General features: G+C 39.2%; 1 protein-coding gene across 3 annotated transcripts in view; it reads right to left on the reverse strand.

The window, feature by feature from the left end:
• The window catches only part of LRRC7 (leucine rich repeat containing 7), a 290,296-nt gene that overhangs the window by 26,736 nt on the left and 240,329 nt on the right, over nt 1-23,231 (reverse strand). For 2 of the 3 annotated variants that reach the window (XM_019528409.1, XM_019528408.1), the window contains exons 19-22: nt 22,787-22,936; nt 15,582-15,701; nt 11,739-11,957; nt 4,196-4,288 (exon numbers count right to left, since the gene is read on the reverse strand). In XM_019528409.1, the coding sequence (XP_019383954.1) occupies nt 4,196-4,288; nt 11,739-11,957; nt 15,582-15,701; nt 22,787-22,936 (582 nt within the window). The remainder of the gene's footprint in view (nt 1-4,195; nt 4,289-11,738; nt 11,958-15,581; nt 15,702-22,786; nt 22,937-23,231) is intronic. The other variant, XM_019528410.1, reaches the window with a different exon arrangement.

The following is a 23,231-nucleotide window of genomic DNA, read 5'->3' on the forward strand; positions in this document are numbered from 1 at the left end:
CTCAAGCAATAGGTTCAGACACCAGAGAGAGTAAAGAAACCTGCAGGATGTTCCCTTATTTTAAATAGGGGAAAAATCATCCTTTTTCCGATTCAGTGCCCATCACCCTTATTGCTTGTGAGATTATTTTTTTGTTTGGTTGGGGGTGTTATTTTTGCAGTTTGTGTCTGATAAGTGAATAAATTCACAAGAGGGCAAAATGAAAAAGATGATCTTGATTCAAGAATTTCAGAAAGGCAGGCATATTAAGGAAACCCAGCAACTGAAATGCAATTTCTAAGTAAGCATTGCATGAACACACTGTCTTTCCCTTTCTCTTGCTAAAACCCAAACACTTCTCTTTTTCTGTAATCCTTAACCCTTGTTTTTACTGTGCATCCAAACTTCTTTCTGCTTATTTGGAACAGTAAGTTTTTATGTTAAAGTTTCTGATTCAGATTGGTTATATTGCTGCCATTAAAACACAAAGAGTTTTTGTAATTATAATTTTACTTCATGGTGAATCCACTGTAGATTTCAAGGATTTCTGTAGCTCATTGCCTTTTCTGTCTCAGGCAAAGTTCAGTCTGCTATTTCTACTTATCACATTAACATAGTTAACTCTTTGACAGAAGGAAGATGTCTCTAGCTTGTCTTGTCTAGCATCTGGGCTATATATGATTGTACTTACAAGATGGATTCACAATACAGAACTGATTCTCATGTTTTCTGCTACTTCTCTGTTCCTCCCACCCCTCATGAAATCTTCCGTTTTGTTATCTTTCCTCATCAGTCAGCCAGCGGTTTCTCTGGTTCTACCTAAATATTTTCATTAAGTTTGACTGACATCTTGGGGTCTTCTCTCTGTCATGCTTAGACATACACATTGTTAAACCTTCCTCTGCAGGTAGTCTAGGAACTGACCTTTGGGCGGCACATACAAAGAAGAGATTGAAGAGACCAGACTATTTAAAAAATACTGTCCAGAAAGCAGGAAAAGAGTTAAGCACTAGGATACTGCTTCTGAATCTATGTCTTTGAAAACTATACAAGGTGCCTCTCATCCTAAAATGTATATATTCCTCTAGTTTTTCACTCTTGAGGAAAGCACTTGTTCAATCACTATAAAGACATGGTGTTTTTAGAAAAGTGAATTAGTTGCACTAATGGTGAATTAGAAAGGGTGAATTAGTGCATTAAAGCATTAAGTTGTACGGTCTGCAAGTAGCAGGGATACACATTCTCTTAAAAAATTAAGTATTCTTTTAAAAATAATTGCAGAACAGAGGTGTTCAAATCTTTATTTCTTAGGCTAGTTATCATCTAAATTTTGTCATAAATAGGGCTTTTTAAAAGACAGCACTGGTTCTGATGAAACTTCAGGAAAGGGCCAGGACAGAATTTCTGGTCAAAATGACAGAGAAACAAGCCACCCAAGAATTGCCAATAACCTGGGACTCAGAGGCCCCCTCTTAGATTCAGAAGTCCCAAGATTCAAGTCCCTGCTTTTATTTCTGATTGAAACAAGGGATATAAACCTTGTTCTAGGGACATGTCCTAACCACCTATGTCTAGTTATTAGCTTTGTAAAGGGCTTGTATATATTTAGCAAGGAATTTTCTAGTAATTTTTTCCTCATCTTTGATATAGCAGAACCATAGAAATGTGAGTTTTGCTTCCATTGGTATGCAGTGGTTTTTCTATTTGACGCAGAGATAGAATTACTTAACAATTAAGACAGCGATTCTCAGACTTTACAGGCCTCTAGTGTCCCTCTAGTGATGATGGTCTACATGGGCCAATACTCTTTGTTTCCAACTACTAAGGTACATTAGAACTATTTAAGTACTTTTATCTGATAGTAAAATATTTTAAGTCCTTTTATTCGCCAGTATTACTTGCTATAGTGAATGCAAATGCATGGGAAGTGCAAGCCAAGGGAAGATGCAGCCCTTACTTCTGAAAATGTTTTTGCAATCCATGCATAAACAGCTAGTTTATCTGGGCATATAGTTGACAAGTTGAAACCCATTAAAATAGCTGCAAGATGCATATGAAACCAAGACATTAAAATAGAGCAAGAAGAGGTCACTTGCTTACAATGGCTGATGGTTAGTGTCATTATAGATCCATCAGTCAAAGCACTCCTGAGACATCTGGTGATAACCCAAGAGTACATCTCATTTTCATTTGTATTTAATATGAAGATGAATATTTTTAGCTTGGTGATAAGTCCACTTGTAGACAGTAAAATACTGGTATAAAATATTTATATCCAGTTATTGTGATTGTAGGATTACAGTGTAGTTGAGCCCTGTTCTTGCTTTTAACATATTGTAAATATGCAAACCATGACAGAACTATTTTAAAAAGCACTTAAAAGATCTGATGTAGCAGCATGGAAGGATTAAAGAGTAATGTTTCAGAAAAAAATAAAATAATTCATTCCTTTTGTGAAAACAAACAATAACACAGAAATGGAATCATATCCCACAGTCTAGCTCTCTGTTTCACTGGTTTAACTGAAAATTTGGCTACTAAACTCTTAGAAAGAAGTGTATGTTTATAGTTTTGCTACATACTACTGCTACAGGATCAATCTGTTACTCATGTAGACACATTCATGATGGAACGTGACTTCTTGTTTCAGTGAAAATATGAAGAATTTCAAATGTGAAAACAAGTGACAAGGTATTTAATTATAAGCCTCATTAGGAAACGTAAAACAGAGTCATATTTACAATAGTTATAAACAAAACTCGACAACTCCTGATCCTTATGGCAGGATATCCAACACATTTTAGGTGCCATATGTTCACATATATATGCTATATGTTCAAATACATCAGGACAATAATGATCTACTCCCCGACATCCAAAAACAGAGATTAGTAATATGAAGTGACACGATTTGTGAATTAATTAAAGGGATTTTTTCAAAAGCATTTTACATTTTCCATGAACATCCATTCTTAATTTTAGTGCAAACTGACGGGGAAATTATTTTTATAAATGTATTTGTGGACCTAAGATTTCACTTAAGGATTAAAAAGAATAATCTGATTTGCTGAGCTTTCTGAACTTGGATTGTGAGTAGGTGTGAGGGTGCTGGTCAATATCAAGAACGAACATACCATGTTTATAAAATAAGAATCTCTAGTTTTCTATTAGAAACAAAGCTCAATTTATTTTAGTACAAATTACAGACCGATTCAGAGAGAACTTTTTACTTCACAGTATCTATACTTGATATAACCCTCAACTCTTAAGCATTCTTGTCCTCCTTTTGCTGACTAGAGTGTTATCAAGGTTTTGGAATACTTAAACTACACCTGTTCCTGAGTTTTATCAGTGAAAAGCCTCAAATAACTAATTCCCAAAAGGTACGTTAATTTATAGCATTCCAACAATTAGTAATCTGCCTGGAAGACAGATAAATTGCAGGGGGGAGGGGGAAGTTGTGCGTGTGACATCTATTTCAGCTCCCTGCTCAAGGCAGGATCATGCCTATTCAAGTCATTCCATACTCTTAAAAACTTCCAAGGATAAAGATTCCACAGCCGCTCTAGGTAATCTGTTTAAATGCTTAACCACCCTCAGAGGGAGAAGTCCTTCTAATCTAAATTTCCCATGCTGCGGTTTAAGTCCATTACTCCTTGTCTTGTCTGCTATGGCCACAGAGACTAGCCTGTCACCATCCTCTTTATAACCACCCTTCAGGTATTTGAAGGCTGTTATTAAATGTCCCTTCAGTCTTCTCTTCTCCGTTCTAATATAATCCCAGTTCTTTCAACCTTTTCTCATAAATCATGCTTGCTAAACCTCTAATTAATTTTGTTGTAAAATACCTTTGGGTTTTAGAGACCCATCAGCTCTTGCTGATGTCAATAAACTGTCTTCGCATAACTCCAGTGAGAGTTGGATAAAGACCTTACATTTTGTGAATAAACAGGTTACAACAATTTGAGGAAGTGTTTACATTTTCCAAAGTACCAGATCTGGAAAGATTGATTTTATAGAAGGAACAGATATCATCTACCTCATGCTTTTTCTATTTTGATTACTTTTCTGTAATGAGAGTGAAAAATCCATTAACCAAAGCCACATATTGAATAAAATTGTATACCAAATGAACCCTATGAGAAAGTTACGTTCTTATATCTGAGAACTTCGGCGCACTAAAATAAAAGCAAAAAGTGACAAATGTATAACTTACCTTGTCAGAAGGTTTGAATGGATTTCCTTGTCCACTTATTCCACCACTTATACTAAATCCCAGGCCAGGATTCTTTTCTATTCTCACACAAAACTATGTTAAAAAGATATGGAAAGATAATCGAATGCCAACGTTAAAGCAAGTCTTCTAAACAGTTGTGTCCATTCCTGATAAATTTTCATTCATTATAAAATACCAGAGTTGTACAGTATATCAAAACATTAAAATTATTAATGAAATAAGGTATAAAAATGTGATATTTTTGTGGGGTTTGAGTCCATAATATTTATATATCTGTACTAACTTTCTGTACACATATTGCTCTCTTCCCCGTTTTTCACATACCTTTCTTGTTTCTCTTTCCAGAGCTAACAAGTCATTTTTAGTTGACAAAAAGTTGTACGTTGGCTAAATTTGCAACACACAACACGCATTGAGGTCAATGGGAACTACATGCATATGTATCTATGTGGGCAGATTTTAGACTTACTTATATGTTGAATTGAACTGCACTGTTAATTTTTCCCCCCAGATTCTGTTTCACTGTATCCAGATTTTTATAACAAAATATGACTTTAAAATCCTCTCCACAGTTGTGGTTAAGATGCTGAATGTCTCTATTCTGTATTCACAAATAGTCTAAGGAAAATCTTTAGCTTTAATAGCACGCTGATCTCCTATTTTAATATTGCACTTGCAGTCTTCTAGCTTGAGGTTTTCCAAACATCAAATCAACACATTAACTTGCTTTTTTATTATTTCTTGAAGACCTCAGAATATCTGCAGATTCCTTCATCATGTGGTTTTATCTTTTTTCATGCTTTTATTTTTCTTTCAGTGTGAGTGTCTCTTTGATGATGGTATATGATACATATTTTCAATAATCTTAATAGCCTTTGTCCTTTCATATATTTTCATTTTTTTAGGAGTTGTGATTAGAAAAATGTCAGTATTCCTCAAGGAACTGTTGCCTTTTCTATTCTCACTTGAAGCGCTATACAGCTGAAGAATTTTTCTGGCAAACAATATCTATTAGGTCACACCTCCCTCCCCTATTGTTGCAGAGGACGTTGAGAGCATACCTAGACTTACTGTGCACGACAGTGAAATCCTCACATACTCTGCTGCTCTGTATGCATTACCTTCCCCCTATCCCCCAGCTGAAGCAGTGCTATTGTGTCCGTGTAGTTTGGCACAGTCAACAGTGCTAACTACTTCACCTTCATCACCATACTGATGGAGCTACACTGCTTCCAGTTAGGGGTTGGGAGCAGCACATGACAAGCAGCAGAGCATATTTGATGGAGTCCTTGACAGGGATGATTAGCTTGCAATTTCGAGATGGTCTGAGAATATAATAGGGCAAGCAGCCCTAGCCAACCTTCAGTACCTTCCTTAATTTTAAGAATTATTCACCTAAGAGAGTCTGGAAAGTGGGGGAAGCTGGCTGGGAGATTGAATAGATACACGTTGGCACTCTCAGAGAAGAACAATTACTCATATGTAACTGCTTTTTCTTATGAATGGTCTTTGCATATTCCCATGTGTGGGAGATGAGCAAACACAACAATTATCCAGAAGGGTAGAGTGTTTTAGGTGGCAAAGACTTGCAAAAATTGCCAGCTGTTAAATCCTGATGGCAATTAAGAGAGAGTTTTGAGTGAGCAGTTTTATTCTTTCACATAAAGCCCCTGTAAAGACAAACAATCTTTTTCTAAAGTATAGAGAGGTCTACAAGACACAGCTTTAAGTTCTATTAAAAAATCTGAAGGCTGGCCTGATGAGATCAGAAGTCTGGCCTTGGAGCTGGTTGACAACCTTTGATGTAAGTATGAACATCAGATAAATATGAATAAGTTAGTAAAAGAGATTTAAGGAAATACAACCAAAATCTGTTCAAGATGGAAACAGAAATGATTTGAAACTAGGAAATGAGGATTTATGAGCAAAGACCAGGTCACGTTTCCCACAGGGGCTATCATTTACAGATCACTGGCCATTTGTCCTGTACTTCATATCAAGCCTGGGCAGTGGGCATGAGAAATGTCCTCTTTCCAGGTATGTAGCACAGATTATATTTAGACAAACAGTGGACTAGAGGCCCCAAACACTTTGAAAAACAAGATCCTAATCTCACTAGAAGGAATACTTAATAGTGCAACTAAATAAACACATCACCCCATTCTTGTAGTAGTCACAGCCCAACTAAATATACTGCCAAAGAAATACAGATTACCTTGGCACAGTCATGAAGACAAAGCAGGTATTTAAAGTGACATGGACATGTCACAAACAAAGGTAACTGCTAAGTGAATGACAATGTTGCCCCAGACATGTAAAGGGCTGAAGCTGAAATCTCAACCTCTGCCACTAGAAAGAGCTCATAATATAATCCCAAATGTTCAGAAATCTAGAAGTCAGAACAATACCTTGAGATGATTCAGGATCAAGTTATGATTCATACCACAACCTGAAGATAAACATCCATTAATCTGGAAGCAATAACAATTGAGGTCCCTTCCAACCCTAGCATCTATGAATGGATTTACCACATTCAATCCAAACTACCAAGACTCAATGATGTCTATGGCAATTGTACAGCTGCATCTCAACTGACCTGTGTACAATTTTACCGAACCACTAAAATTAAAGTGAGCACGTAGTTATTTATGAACACTTTTCAAGAACACTATAGCTGAAGGCATAAGTGGCAGGGAAGCCCCAGTGGTCACTCAGTTCCTTTACAAATAAGAATCTCAAGTATTGGGATTTTAACTACAAAAGATTAAAGACAGGTTCTGGTATTTGTCCACACTACAAGATCCACAGTTCCTGAAGGGAAAGTAATTATTCTTTCATCTTTAAGAGACTGTCTACAGATTCCACTCTAGATGACTAACAAGCAGATATCTTAAATCTTTTAGGCAGAAGAAAGATGGAACCATGCTTAACCAAACCACTGGATGAAGACTCACAGAATCACAAAGGTGGAAAGGACCCTCAAGGGTCATCTTGTCCAACCCCTGCACAAATGCTAGAATACCACTTCTAAATCATGCCTGTCCAACGCTTACCAAGCCTCTTCTTGATAACTTCCAATGAAAAGATTCCACAACTGCCTTGGCAGTTCGCCGTACTGTTTCAACAGTATACAAGATTTTCCTGATACCTAATCTAAATCTATTTTTCTGCGATTCAAAGCCATTCTTCCTGTCCTACCCTTGATAGCAAGGTCTTCCTTCTCTTTATGGCAGCCCTTTAGATTTTTGACAAGCACTATCATGTCTTAATTGTCTTTTCTGCAAGCTAAATATACCTTGCTCTCAGTGCAAGGATATGAGGGTTAAGGGGCATATAGTGTACTGAGGTGGCACCCACTATAGTTACGCATGTCCCCTGTACCATTATTATGTTATAAAACTTGCAAACAATGGGCCAATTTGAGAGCAACTATGAAGGAGTTCATACTGGACTGTACCCTCTTCTGTTTCCTGGAAGGGAGAGAGAAGCTGGCAATCATCTTGTAGTATACAGTGTCTTCATGAAAAAGCAATGCCTGGAAAATATATTTTTGTTTAAGTTCTTCAAAAATAATGTGCTTCCTTTTTTGGGGGGCACATAAAAATATGCAAGCAAATGTGCAAGAAAATATGGCATCTACTCCAGGTGAATGGATTAAAGTATCTACCTACTGCTTTGCCTTCAACTGTGTCAACACTGCACTGCTAAGTTAGGTCAACCCAGAGGGATCTCAATGCTATCATGCTTTAATGGTTTATAAACTTTAGTATCAAATTAAGTTTACATCACATCAATTTTACCTTTGGCCTCTGCAAAGTTTGTTGCAATCAATATTTCTACCCTACAGCATGGACTGGTGGGTCAAGGTCTCTTTCATAATCCTGAACTCTCTAATCTAGTGGACAGATACACTTGAAGGTTTAAAATAGAATTCCAATCTTTGTGCCTCTCCCTATGAAGATCCTAGGTGCCACCATGCAAAGATTAGGAGCTTATCATTACCAATGTACTCACTGCTGGTTTAACAGTGTCACACAATAGTGCCAATAGTGCCAAAACTAGCTCTACCAAGGGAAACCTCAGCAGTGCTTCCATGGGAGTAAGCATCAGCACCAAATGTAGGTCCTTCTGGAACAAAGCAAGGAGTGAGAACCTGGATATCACTTTGGCATGAAACAGGAAGAACCTTGGTACTTTAATGCTGCTTCAGAGGTGCCACGCTTTGACAATGCCAGCATGCCAGCACTGATTAGCTACCTGAGGGGAGTTGGTATTTCTGTGTCAAATTAGTGGGACCTGGAGATGGGTACTATGTATTGCTGGAAGAAATCTGTAACACTGGACACCAAAATGAGCAACGCTCAGGGGAACACAGAGATCTCTGGCAATACTAAACAGAAAAAACTAGGAAGGTAGATGCTGATGAAGTCAGACAAAGAGACACATAGGCCAGGAGATATCCAAAGGTGATGCTGGAATTATCACTTCTTCATTCTTCTGGCTAAAGAAAACATCTGCTAACTGTTTAACTAGAAAGAAAGAAGCCCAAAAGAGAAAATAAAAGAAACTCGCTAGAAAAATGTTGAGGACCCTGCATATCATTTGATCCCCCTATCCCTTCTGTGGTTGTAAGGGAACCCAAAGCTGGCTGGATTGTGCGTGCAATGGGGAAGACCAAATACGGACAATGGACACGGCTCACTGTAAACAAGCTTCAGCTCAAAGTTGAAAGTTACATGTGCCACAAATGGGAATGCCAGGCTTGAGGAAGCTTACTGCAATACCTGAAAGCTTGCCTATGCCCATCTGAAGCATGCAGTTGGTTCAGTAAAAGATACCAGCAATGAGAATTCTTGTCTCTTGGACCCCCTCTACACATGCAGGTAAAGCAGTGATGGGATTTAATGTGTGATTCATACAATTGCACTTCCTGCCAAGACACACGTGTGGCAGGAGGTGCGATTGTGGGATTCCACATTGGATCCCATTGTGCCTTAATGCCAGTGTAGAGGAAGCCCAATCCTAGACTCTCCTGGTGCCAGCAAGAGGCAAGCTTTCACTGCTAGGAGCTCCATGCAGCCCAGGTGAGGGGCTCCCAGGTATGGGGACACCTCTCAGGCACAGGGGCACCTCATGTGATCCTCCTGCCCCAGGGCTGCAGTGAAACCCCTAGGGATGAAGGACTGCTGTCATCCTCTGGTGTTTGCCACACTCTTGGGGCTGGGGATTAACCCATGGTGATCCTTGGGTCCCAGGGTTTCCCACATCCCAGGGCTCTGTGGATCAAGACAGCCATGATCCCCAGAGTCTAGGGTTTTCACACACCCCTGAGTCCTGGGGATTGTGGCAGCTGCTATCTTTGGGGCTCAGGGGTTTTATGCTGGACATGGTTCACCCCTGCAGCTGAAAGTCCTGTCAGCTGCCAGCACTCAGCTGCAGGAAAGACCCTACCACATTTGCAAATTAAAACTCAACAGCAACCAGTTTTAAAGTTACCACATATTTTCAAGGTCCAACTTTATGCCTGATTGGAGCTTCTTACTGTATGATAGCTACTTTGCAGACTGACGCCCTGCGGTGAGGGAGGGAGTGGGGTTGGGGCAAGGGCAGGGGCAGGTGCTGCCCAGCTGGGGCGGGGGCAGGGCATGGGACAGAGCTGCAACTTGTCCAGGGGGTGCAGAGTGGGGCCAGCGCTGGGCTCTTCCCGGCAGTGGGGGCACTGGGCCAGGCTGCATTCCGGGTGGGCAGCAGCAGCTCTGGGAGCAGGGCTATTGCAATTTGGAGGGAGCTGTAGCCCCCCCTATAACTCCCTCCCCTCCTGGGAAGAGCTCAGAGCAGCCCTGGCCCCAGCCCACAGCAGCAGCCACAGCCCACCCTTGCCCCATACACAGATCTAGGGGCACATGCCCCCCATGCCCACCTGGGGTATGAGTAGCAGCAGAAGCTGTCCCCCCTCCCTACACCCCTTGAACAAGCCACCTCTGTCCCACGCCCTGCCCTTGCCTCACTCCATCCCTCACTGCGGGGACCTCGTTCTGCCCCTCACCATGCCCCTTCCCTCCCCCGTTCCCCCACAACAGACTTTCCAGCCAGACACTACTCTCCAGGCTGCCAGGCTGCATATTGGCTATTGGATCAGTATCAGCCGCTATGGCTCATTAAAAATCAGCCATCGGTATCGGCCCAAAAAGTCTCAATCAGTGCACCCCTTGTTATATGTATATATTACTAAAAATAGATTTTAATGCAGATATCTTTGTGTCCTAGAGAAAAAATCCTCTTTTCTATGGAGGTTACACAGGCATATACTAGAAAATTGAATGGACATAGATTGAACTATTGATCATGCTACTGATCAACTTCTTCGTGCACTCCTGGAAATGTCTCAAGGGCTTTAATCAATTTCACTCTTCTTATTTATCCCCAAAATGCTTCAACAATATGTATCCACTTTCTCAAATGTCCACTTTCTGCCTGGGTACTAACACTACTCGGTAGCAGCGCTCCATCCCATGCCCTGCCCCACCTGGGCGATGCAGCGCCTACCCCTGCCCATGCCCCAGCCTGTCCCTCCCTCACCACAGGGGCCTCAGTCTGCCCCCCTCCCCACATCTCTTCCCTTCCCTTGCAACAGATTTACCAGCTAGACACTGTTCTCCAAGCTGCTGGGCTGCGCTCCTGGCCGCCTCCATGCTGCACTGCGGCTGCATGCATGCACAGGGCATTTATTAGTGACATTATCAGCCACACCAGCCAAAAAAAGCCAACTGCCAATAATGTCAATTTTCCTTATATTGGTGCTGACATGATATGGGACCGATGTATCAGTGCACCTCTAAACATAATTGAATCCAAAGTTTTATTCCTTCCATGTAATTTCAGATTAAACATTGCTTACTATTCAACAGACTCACTGGTATACAGAATCCATATGTCCATGCATTAGCATATAGGCAGAAGACACTAATCAGGTCTCCTGGAAACCAATAGCCCTTACACAGAATGAGAATCATGTAGCTCCCAATCACCTTTTTATTCAGCTGCTATATAGTATCTGACAAAGTAGGTTGTTGCCTACAAAAGCTCATGCCTCTCTGAACCAGTCAGAGTCGAAAAACGTCTATACATGTGCTCGGGGGGGGTGGGGGGAGTGTGGCACTTTAGAGTGGCTGTCAGAGCCACTCTAATTACAGCACCAGCAGCATCATGTGTATTCAATTGTACATTTGTAAAATAGGCTACTATCAAACAGTAGAAGTATCTAGGTGGAAAGTGGACATTTGAGCTTTAGTTAAAGTGCCCCCACTGCCATTTCGAAACACAGGAACGCTGAATGACACAGAGGCTGCTGGAGCATGCTAATTAGCACACTCCAGCACACACTGGAGCAGAGGTCCATCATGTGTATAGGTGTCCTTTGGTGCCACCCTGCCTTGCCTTCTGCCTTTAGCTACTGTGTAATTGGGAAACAAGCCAAATACATTCTGTATCAGTATATGACTTTACATACACATTTTCTCACCTGTTCCTGATAACCATCTGTACTTCTTTGCCCCTTGGTTTGGATTAAGCACCGTCCTGCCTGAGGTGCCCGAGAGCTCTGTGAAGAAGGGATTTGAATAGGCAGTGGTGGCTGAAACTGCTGAATAGTCACTTTATTCATGTTTCCCTCATACTGCTGCTCTCGGTTCCGATGCTGTAGACTTTGTGATCCCATCAAAGTCTGGATATGGCTACCTGCCTGTGGGTAACGTAACCCGTTAGGCCAGAAATTCAGGAAGCTGAAAAGAAGCAATTATTACAACTTACACAGTCAAGTAAAAGCAAACCTCTTAAATAAAATGTCAGAGGTTTGCCTTTTGACTACAGTTGGAAACAACCATGATTAAAAACAGCAAGGATTTGTAAAGGGAGATCAAATGAATAACGTGCGTTTAATGAAAGGAAAATATTTTTGTTCCTTTTGTCACGTTATATGTTTCCGTTCAGAAATCTTTTGAAGTAAAAACATATAACAATTAAATAAGATGGATTAGTCTTTGAAGCACATTATAAAAATGTTGAGTATTAAGTTCTTCATTCTGGTGAAATGTATACAATTTTCCACAAATATAAATATTGGCCATAGAGTTTCACTATGTGAGAATTATGTAGCAAAACCCTCTCTTTTTATTTATATCATAGGCTAACAAAAGCCTAGTGGATTAGTTATGGTCAATGAATTGTCCCAAGAAAGACCATGACTTTACATTTAGCAACAGGTAAGAATCATAGTAGTGTATAATTTTAGTAATTTGATTAGTTAAAAAATAATGGGGAAAACTGAATTTATGTTGCTTTGGCATTTCGATATCTATCAGAGAAGGGATGAGCCACTGATTAAATTATTTAGTCCTTGATGTCTTTCATATTTTCAGTTAGACTGACCTAACAGATGCGGTTTGCTTGTACATTACTCTATTCTTGACATGGTAAAGTTGCACACTTGCTTACTTTTCAATATACATTTCTGTTCATTCATATAAATTACATTCATACTTGAGTCACATATTTAAAAATAAATTAATTGAAAATAAATTTATACATTTCCTAACAAGATTGAGCTAATGTTTCTTATTAATAATTGCATGCAACTTAGCCATAAAGTAAAGAGTAAAATGAACATTTCAAGGGATACTAAGCTATTACTACCACTATGAAACATCACAATGCTGTCTTACTGGCCATCTTCAGAGCACAAATGCAGCTATTTATGCTAGGTATGTTAGATGTTCCTAATCCATACATATAAAGAAGCTTTTCAGTTTCTTTGGACATACCAGGCTGGCCTACAGGGCTGTGTCATCTGAAGAAATTAATATTGATCAATGACACAATCCCTTGTAGTCCTTAGGTCTAAAGCAAAGAACTACTAGAAGTAAATACACTCAAACTATGTCTATAGTGGCTAAAAGGGAAAAATATCTATTAATGATAACTGACTGAAAAGTCATCATTTGTAAAAACATATGATGGACACTTTTTAACGAGAAATTGTCATCACAAAAATAAAATATCCCCCATCCATTAGCTAATCATCTCTTTAACAGTTCTGACAGCTAATATGTTTATTATCAGAGCCAGAAATACATCCCAATGTATTTTCTACATACCTCAACATAATAAATCATTAAAATAGATACAGCTGGACCCATTCATCTTGCTAATACCACCTGTGTGGCATTAACAGGGATCATTAAGAAATGAATGCTGCATCTTCTGTCTATTTTCACTACTTTTTTTCATGAATGGTCTATATCAAATTCTGTTGACTTTGAATATCAACAATTCCATATTTTATTGAGAGAGATATACAATTTCAAAGTGATACTATAACAACTGAGAAAAAGAAGAGGATTTTGAATGCTTCAATTTCTAGCCATCACACGGCTGTTATTGAAAAAAATAAAGGGGAAGAAAAAGACCCTTCCATCTGAGGATATGAAAACTCTTTGTAGAAATATATTAACTCACTTTCAGAACAGTGTTGTGAGGTAGGTATTACTAACATTTCCTTGTACAGCTTGGAAAACTGAGACTCAAAGAGAATTTAAGTGATTTGTATAAGATCACATTGGAACGATAAAGCCAGAAAGGGACCTCAGATCTACTAGTTGCCTGGTTTAATAAGTAATCAGATCCTTACCAGATTAAATTATGCCACTAAACAGCTGCCAGAGGCCTGATCAGAATCTGTGTTTGAAAACGAACAGCACTGTATCTGTTTCAACTCATGTCCCAAATGTGGTCCGAAGATATCCTGCACAGGAATTCATAGCACTTGCATTGCCTGCCTCAGAGGCAGAAATCTGCTAAATGGTCTTGCACAGGGCTGTCCAACTTCTGAGTGGACACATCATGTGGGGCTGCATGCCCACAGGCCACACACTGCGCCACAGGCTTGCCCCCTCTGTCTGTACCACGCTGCACCACGTGCTCCTCCCACCATGCCATACAGAGTCACCACTTCACTATACCATGTTAGAACACCATTCCAAGTTAAAAGGAGAGAAGCATCCAGCCACCCTTTCAGGGAAATATTAGGATATTAGGAAACATTAGGATCATAAGGAAGTATGGCATCTTGTCATCTAGTCAAGCACCCTGCTCAAGGCAGGATCCCTCCTGACTAAACTATCCTAGCCAAGTATCTGTCTAATCTGCTCTTTAAAATGCCCAGGGATGGAGTCCACAAATTCTCTAGGCACCCTGTTCCAATACTTGCCCATCCTTGTAGTCTAAAATGTTTTTCCTAATTTCTAACCTAAACTTCCTCTGGTGCATTTTGAGGCCATTGCAACTAGTCCTGTCCCTTACAGCCACAGAGAAAAGCCCATCTCCATCCTATTTCTAATTGCCCTTTAGGTATTTGAAGATTGTAATCAAATGCCCCCTCAACCTCCTCTTCTCCAGACTAAATATGATCTTCTCTAGACATTATTATACAGATTACTCATTGAATAAATTATCACATTTACATCTAAAGTAAGTGGTATTTAACCTACTCTACATAGCTAAGAAGATGGAAACAACTGTATATTTAGTATACACTTACAGTGTAACTATCATGTTAATAGCATTTTCAGCACAATCCATTGCATGGTAAAATTACCATGTAACTAGTCATAAATGGCCCTACAAGTCTGAGCCATTAGGGAAATATTTGCCTTATCAGTACTCAGACCTATCTAAACCACAGCACTGGTCAGCATGTTCATTCTGTTTTTTGGCCTTAACTCACTTAACACCAGTTTTACTTATTTCCACTGATGTGACTTCTTTGACTATGAAATGAACAGAGCCAGTTTAACAATTTAATATTGAACAATTTATTACTGCTGCATATTTTAAAATGTATTTTAAAATATTTTACTTTGTTTTTCTGTTTTATGAAAACTTATTAAATCTGAGTAGTTTATCATGAATGGCCACATTTTCTGCTGGCATTGAGCTAGTTTCTATTTCTACATAGTAATTCTTATGTTAAATTATTGTACCTTAAAAATAGGTGTATCAATATTTTGTGTATGCGAGAGATTTGCATATGGCTACTCATACAAAGCATTGCATTGATTTTTGCAGATATAATTAATGTGCAGATATATAATGTGCAAAGAGCTTGACCCCAAAAAGCAACTGCAATTGGGCCTGAAAATATGCACCTTAATTTGAATGTATTATTATTTCCAAATAATTTTAAGCCTAGATCTACAAATATACTGTACCCAATCCTGTTCCCATTGAAACCAATTATTTTCACTGGGGAAGGAAAAAACTGTCAGTATACAAAATTCCACTTTTATGGAGTCATGTTGATGTTGCTTACTTTTTTAGTGATAGTTTCTGGTGGCACATCCCGTCTTCCAAGTGGGTATGGATTCCATTGGCTACTAGCAGAAATATCTTCTTGTCCATTGTCTAGGATGTTGCTTTGCTGCGATGGGGTCTAATGTGAAAATGGTAGGGTATTCTTTAGTGCCTTGTGAGACTGCTGTGCAAATCACCATTTAATAATTATTCAAAAAATCAACACCATTCAATTGTAAAACATGTTAGTTAGAATGGAAATCATTTTAGCTTTTATCTCTGTATTTTTTATGCACTAGAACTATATGACTGCTGTAGTGTTGGTAGCACTGCTGTCTATTGACCTTATTGCAAGCGGTAGATACTTAGATGCTCATTGAGTATCTTGGCAACAATAAGAAAAGTGAGAAAATTAATTGAACAAAAGCTTAATTCACTGAAAAGTAAACATTGGTCAAAACTAATATGTTAAACAAAGTACTTGCTGTAAAACTGCAAACCTATAAATATCTACGACAAATTTTAAGTTAAAATAAAGCACTGAAAAATATATACTGAAATACCTTCCCATGATAAATAACATCTCTATGAAATGAAAAGCTTGGAATACGGTCTTTCAAAAGGTCTACTGAAGATTGACAATATTCAAGTTACAGCCATTGCGCTCTGAATTACCCTCTGCATTACACTGGGTGCTGTGTACTACCTCTTACACCCCCAACTTAGGAAAGCACTTAAGCATATATCCAAGTTTTGGTGAAATCAATAGGATTCAAGTACATGTTTAAAATTAGGCACATATGTTCATACATTGCTGAAAGAAATGAATTTAAGTCAATGTTTAAATGTATTCCTGAACAGAAGTCATACTTCTTTTTTAATTTTCCAGGCATATCGATCACTTTCACTAGTGATTTTACATCTTTCTTTCCAGCAGAATGGTGCGCTTAGTGTCTTGTATCTCAATCTGACTACAGTTTCCACTTTTTCTCAATATACATTTTTGAAGTTAGGATTAATCATTTTTTATTCATGTAGGTTCTTGTTGTAGTCCTTTCAAAATGCCTCATAGCAGCATTACTGACATTTCTTAGCATTAACTGTTTATTTAGTTTCAATTAATGTTGACCCAGAAGGGAATGTGTCATGTTTTGTTTGTGATTTGTAAAATTGTTTCTTTAACTTAAATATAAATGCTTCTTCTATTAGAAAGAGCTGGCCTGGCCTACCATGTTTTTTATGATGAAAACCTTCAGGTGACTGCACATTAGACAATTAAGACAAAACTTTTACCCAGACCATTTCAATCTCTTGGTTTTTTTAAATATTGATTTAAATCAAATTTCTCACAAGTACCTGAGAAAAAAAAATCCCTCTTTATTGAAGAAGCAATGCAACCCATTTCTAACTGCAATCTGAGAAAGCTCTTACTCCAGTTCTCTGGTCCTCCAAGGAGTCCTCCCATCAGAATGAGGAAAAAATCCTGGTGTTTTAAGGGGAAAAACCCCCTCAAAAGCTAAATATCCCTTCTGCTCAAAAACACTCTCTGACTCCTTCAAGTTTTCTTCATATTTTATTAAAAAGAAGGCAAAAATTTAGCTTTCAGTTGAAAAATCAATTGTTCGTAAACATTGGTCCAATTTTCTAGTATGGTCTTGTAGTTTGTACAGCCCCATAGCACAGTTCTATCCTAAAGCTGGCAGATTCAACCATAGGAGAATTTCTACAATATGGAGGATCTGCAGGTGCCACCCCGCTACTGTAACCTCTGCTAGCTTGGATTCATAGCTGGGAAGATGGGTACATGACTGTGACTCGCTTAAATCTCGGTTTCTCAAGATCACAAAAACGTAAGCCTGGCCTTTTAGCTCACTCCCAAGCAACACTGAATGTTCCTTTGCCTGCTGCTGAGAACCTAGGCCATTTTTTTTTGCACGTGTATACTTAGGTATTTGAATACTATCGGTATTCCCTACTAAGTTTCTTAGTTTCCTGCATGATTACTGTTCACTTGGAATCACAAAGGAAGTGAAAGGTGCGCCTTGTGAAATAATTCCAGTGAAGAACACTGGAAATGAAAATTTGCCACAACACGATCTTTATTCTGAAAATTAATACAAACACACACTCAGAGAAAACCAAGTGCATCATCCCTGTGATGTAACTAATCTCTGCCAGTCCCTCAGACTGAAATCTCTAGGGCTGTCATTTAAAAATGTGTGCATTATACAAGAGCATGTGGATGGCTGATGTAGCTTCCTGTGAAATCCTTTTTTCTGCCAAAGTAACATACTATCTGGAGGTTTTGATTGCTTCCATAGAGGGACCATAACACATGCTTCTCACATTGCAGTTAATCCATACATTGTTAAAAAGAATTCTGGTGTAAATGCTAGGGATTGAAGGCATTCTTCTAAAAGACTTGCCTTTTGTCACTCAGGAGAATGCTGTGCCATTTTTATAAGAGAGAGACTATAATTGTAGAAGTGATTTAAGGCTGCAGAAAAAAAAAAAGCAGAGACCCCTTACTGTTTTATATATAAAAGAGGAAAAATCTATGATGATTGTTCTTTTCATTTTCTGCAGTAAAATGAATTAGACTGCTTGTACAGTTATTCATTTGGCAGAGGTTGGATAACTGCACATGAATAAAAGTTATACACCTAGTAAATTTGGATAAAAAATGAGAACCAGCAGTTCAATTTTTATTGATGGAATAGACTACATTTAATAAGATACCCACATCTCTAATTGCTTTCTTGGATTCCCTGAGCTACCACTAGACTATTAGACTTCAGTTATGACTTATATTTATCTGAGTCATGCTACAGGGAATAAATGAGGTGAACACCATCCAACTGGTGTTACCTGAAAGCATCATGGTTTGGAAAATCATATCCAGCATGCTCTTTCATCAGTGGAGATCAGTATCCCATTCAAGTCAATGCATGCCTGTAGATGTGCTCAGAGGCTGCTCCAATGTGCTGTAATTTCAGCACATTGGAGCAGACTTGATTAATCTCCAGCCAGCCTTCGCATATCAATGTCCCCAAGCTTCAAAATGGCAGCAGGGGTGCTTTAACTAAAGCTCACTTGATGAGTTTTAAAGGGCTCCCACTGTCATTTTGAAGTGCAGGGTGATGATACAGGAGATGCTGCAGGCATTTTAATTAGAGCTGTTCTCAGAGCCGCTCTAATTAAAGTACCCTCCCCCACCCCTGAAGCACATGTAAAAATGCTCAATGTTGTCAGACTGCTGTAGTAAGTGTATGGTATGGCGATTTTTGGAGAAAACAAGCTTCCCTCCTTGTATAGCTATGCTTGTGTGTAAAGGACTGGGGTCCTGGTACCTTTGCCTGTTTCAAAGCCCCCATTTCTAGAGATCCTAAATTTGTCAAGCTGTTCCCACTTAGTTAATAATATTAGGTGTCAGGTTATTCCTGACACTGAATGTGCTTACAAGGACAAGCAATCTGCTTCATCTCCATACAGGAGGAATAATTTTGCTTCTGGGTGCTTCTGTCCTTATTTGTACTAAACAAAGATTGCACCAGGCAATCTTTGAAGTCTAGTAACTTAAGCACAATACTATTTAAAAAGTTAGAATGCATCTGCTCTTCCTGCAAAGTATGTGTGTCACTCCAGGTATGTAGTCAAATGGAAAATTAAAAAGAATCAAATAAAATATTGTGGATATTTAAATATGTTCTGTTTTTGTTTAATCTACCCCAATCGGGAGATGTCTACAAAATGAAATAAGGTCATTTTAAGAAGTATAACAGCGAGAAAAAATTCTTGACTAAGTTACCGACAAAACAAAACCTGCCAAAGTTATTAAATCTACATGTTTTACTACATGGTCCACCCATAGCTGTTCTGTTTCCAGAAAAGAAATATTGATACCTCTAAGCAATCTTAACCTCTATGTGGTATGCACAGCAATTATGAGAACTCCAAAATACCCATTTATTTCTTATCAATGTTCTACTTATTTTATACTTATTTTCTAATAAAAGCTGAATAATTTTTTTTGATTCCACGATACTCTTGTAGACACTCCCAGAATTTCTAGGAGACACCTTTCAATGATCTCAAAAGTACCTCAAGACAACTTGTAGTTTTGTACTTAAGCTCAAAATTTACATACATCTGCAAGAAATGCAGCTGGTAGAAATGCAAAACCTTCCAACACTTCCTAGAACATGGGAAGAAATAGCAACTCTAGGACTCTATGAAATTCTAATGAGATTTTATACTGGCATTTAGCACTCTGTGAGAACATGCAGGCAGAAGCAAAATTAGGCCCCTGACAGATGTTAAAGTAAGGGTGCGATGGCATCTGCCGTGAGATCCCAGCAATTACACTTTCTGCCACGCTACAAGCGCATAGCAGGAGGCATGACTGTTGAATTCCTCATCCTATACCATCACGCCATATTGCTGGTGTGGGGAGAGGATCCTAATCCTAAGCTTCCCCTGCACCAGCAAGTAGCTATGGGTGCACTCCTTCGGGGGGAGCCCTGTCAACTGACCTGAATTCTAACCAGATCAGCTGAGGGGGCCTCCCAGACTCTGGAGCATACAGGAGTCTTGAAATGCATCCATGTGCTCCAGAGGTTGGGCACTAGCCACACATTCAATTAATGGCATGATAGGAACCAGCCACAAAGTTATTACACAAAATATGGGTAATAACTTTGTGGCTTATTCCTCATTATGTCATGCCATGACATGACTGAATGCATGGGCGAGTCACTACTTCAGATGTGATTAGCTAGTTAATCGCATCTTAAGTGTAGCATGTACTGGGGGGCCATAATTAAAGTAAGAGTTTGAGATTCCTTTTTTGGACTTACAACTGAATACCCAGTGCCAGATGTCACCCGCATGCAATTGCTTGTTGCTGTCGATATCAAAGTCAAACATACCATGTGACTTAAAATTCTTGAAATGTATGACATATACAATATCTTATTCGGAGATACACTTGCACGAACAGTAACACTTTTTAGAATTCACATAACAAAAATATTCCTGGCAAAGACTTGGAACAAAAATTAATAAATCACATTCTTAAAAAGAAAATACAATGTCTAATGCTGGAAAGCTTTTTTATCCTGAACATGTATATACCAATATTAAAGACATCAGTGTAGCTGTCAATAATGTAGCTACCCTGGAAAAGCAAAAACACAAACATGAAGGCTTGCAGAACTTTGAAAAAGAAGACTGCAGGATGCATATGGAACAAGGTGAAGATAGATGTAGGCCAAGCAGACAGATATCTATAACCTTTGTCACACCACAAATGCCCCAAGTTTGTGGCCACCAGAGGTAGGATCAATTTGTGCCACTTTATCGCAGTAGACATTAATTAGGTCTATGGTGGGAGGGCACAGCCAGCCCAGAGCTTCCCATGCTTCCCAGACACCCTGGGCATGCACTCCTAGGGCTTTAGGGGCCTGATCCTGTATAACCCAGGAATGGAAATGAGAATGGGAATTAAAATCTAAAGCAGGATCAGGCTCTGAAGCCCTGGAAGTGCCTGCCTAAATTATTCTGATTGGGATTCCCCAGTACCCATCAATACTCTTGTGTGGTCCCAGGGATGAGATTGCCAGTCAAGCTGACTGATGGTCCCAGCCCTGGGACCACAGAGTGACCAACTCACACTGGCGCAGTCCCAGGGCCTGTCTGTAAGCAGGGAAAAAGTCACCTGTTGTCCCATAAGATCAACAGGCAGAACAATGGACTGTGTTTCACCCAGTGAGACAGATCAACTGTACTGAGATGCATTCCAGCTACATTTGGCTACGCCTATTTCTAGCCTAACATCATTTGGAAGGGAAAACGTAGTAAAGCGATGCGTGTGTTTTTACTGTTAAAATGACAGTAGGTTTGTTTGCTAGGGGATGGACTATACTATATGTACTAAAGCTAGATCAGACTTGCTGGCTTCAATTTCTCAAGTTACATAAGCACATGTGTAACTTAAAGCATGTGAATAGTTCCACTGATGTCATATACAAACGCAAAAATATCTAGACTGTTTGGAATTACATATCAAAACTGATTCACATTTAGACTTCAAACTATTCGCATGCCTTAAAAATTAAGAACTTTCTCAATCATGCTATTAATATGGTCTGCAAGATTTTAATGGATAGAGCCACACTCTGACATGCCCTTTTGTATATGACACATACATTAATAAGTGTTTATATGTGTATGCATGTGTATGTACTTACACATACACAAACATGTCACACATATAGTTTAAGAACAGTATTTTAATTCTTTAATAACTATTATTAAAAATCAAATGTAAAAGGATTGTAATTGTAGCCAGTATGTGCTCAAAGTTTATCAGTGATTAAAGCATATCAGATTAGAGTCCAAGCTTGGAAAACCCTGACTCCTCCAAATGCAGGTTAACCATTCCTACCGTACCTTTTCTATGATGAATCATCTACAACATGAGAGTCAAATTTATCTGGCTCTGTGGGCCAGATGTGGGTTACTGGGCTGGTCTGCAGGCCAGATCAGGATTGACCCATGTTGTGTGCAGTACTTGTAGCACTGAGTCCAGCCTGTGAGGCACATGCAGCATGTGCCAGTGTTCCTCTGGGGACTCCATACCATGTAGCACACAGGCTGAACCCAGTGCTGCACGCACCACAGGGGGTCAATCTTGGGCAAGGGCTATATGCAGCACCTGGCTGCACCAACCCCGAGTGTTGGTTCTGGTACAGTCTGATCTGGACTGGCCCAGAACCAGTGTGCACAACTGGTCCAGTGTGGGTGCTACAGGAAGCACACACTCCAGACTGACCCCTGTGCTATGTGCAGTGAGCCCAGTGCTGGGGCCAACCAATAGGGTTGGTCCAGGGACCCACAGGCTGCGTCATACAGCTGCATGGACCAGCTCCCTCCTGATCTACAACATGAAATATGTTCCCCAGTTTTATACCCAGAATGTATCATCAGGATAACATAATGATCACATCAGTCTGCAACACAAGAGCAGAAAGCAGCAATGACAGCCAGGTGAGCTAATTAATCCAAAGAGCAACGTTATTAAATATGTTATTAGCATATTTGCTTTTTGGATTGCTTAGAGGGGAAAAGCATGAATAATACACAGAAGATAAAACAGGAAAGAGCAAAGAGGATTATTAATTATTTTTCTGTGATGCTATTTTATGCTGGCTATCCCATACTTACTTTCGGTAGAGGTAGCTCTTGATGCATTTGGTTTTCAAATTTAGATTTAGACTGCAAGTTTAAAGTCATGCTTCTGCCTGCATGCATTGCTGACAAACCTCCAGAGTGCAGCATGCCAAGGTTAACAGTGTTGTGTTTGTAAGCAGCGGTCTGAGTAGAGGAAACAACCACGTGACAGGGTATGAACACACATGCTAATTGAGTTAAATATCACATATATATGGCTAATTTCACAACATTTTCATTTATGCAAACAAACAATACCAAGAAATAAACAGCTTTTAGATGCATGCACTTGGCTGGACAGAAGCAAATACAGTGCTAATTATACATAAAACAAATACCATAAAAAAGACTACAACACTTGACAGCAAACATTTTAGACCTATAGCTTGAAAACTGATATATAGTACAGTACACATATCTTTTTTTTTTTTTTTTTTTG

Source organism: Gavialis gangeticus, unplaced genomic scaffold (assembly GCF_001723915.1).
Source record: "Gavialis gangeticus isolate Ggan-Ray unplaced genomic scaffold, GavGan_comp1, whole genome shotgun sequence".
Lineage (NCBI taxonomy): Eukaryota > Metazoa > Chordata > Crocodylia > Gavialidae > Gavialis > Gavialis gangeticus.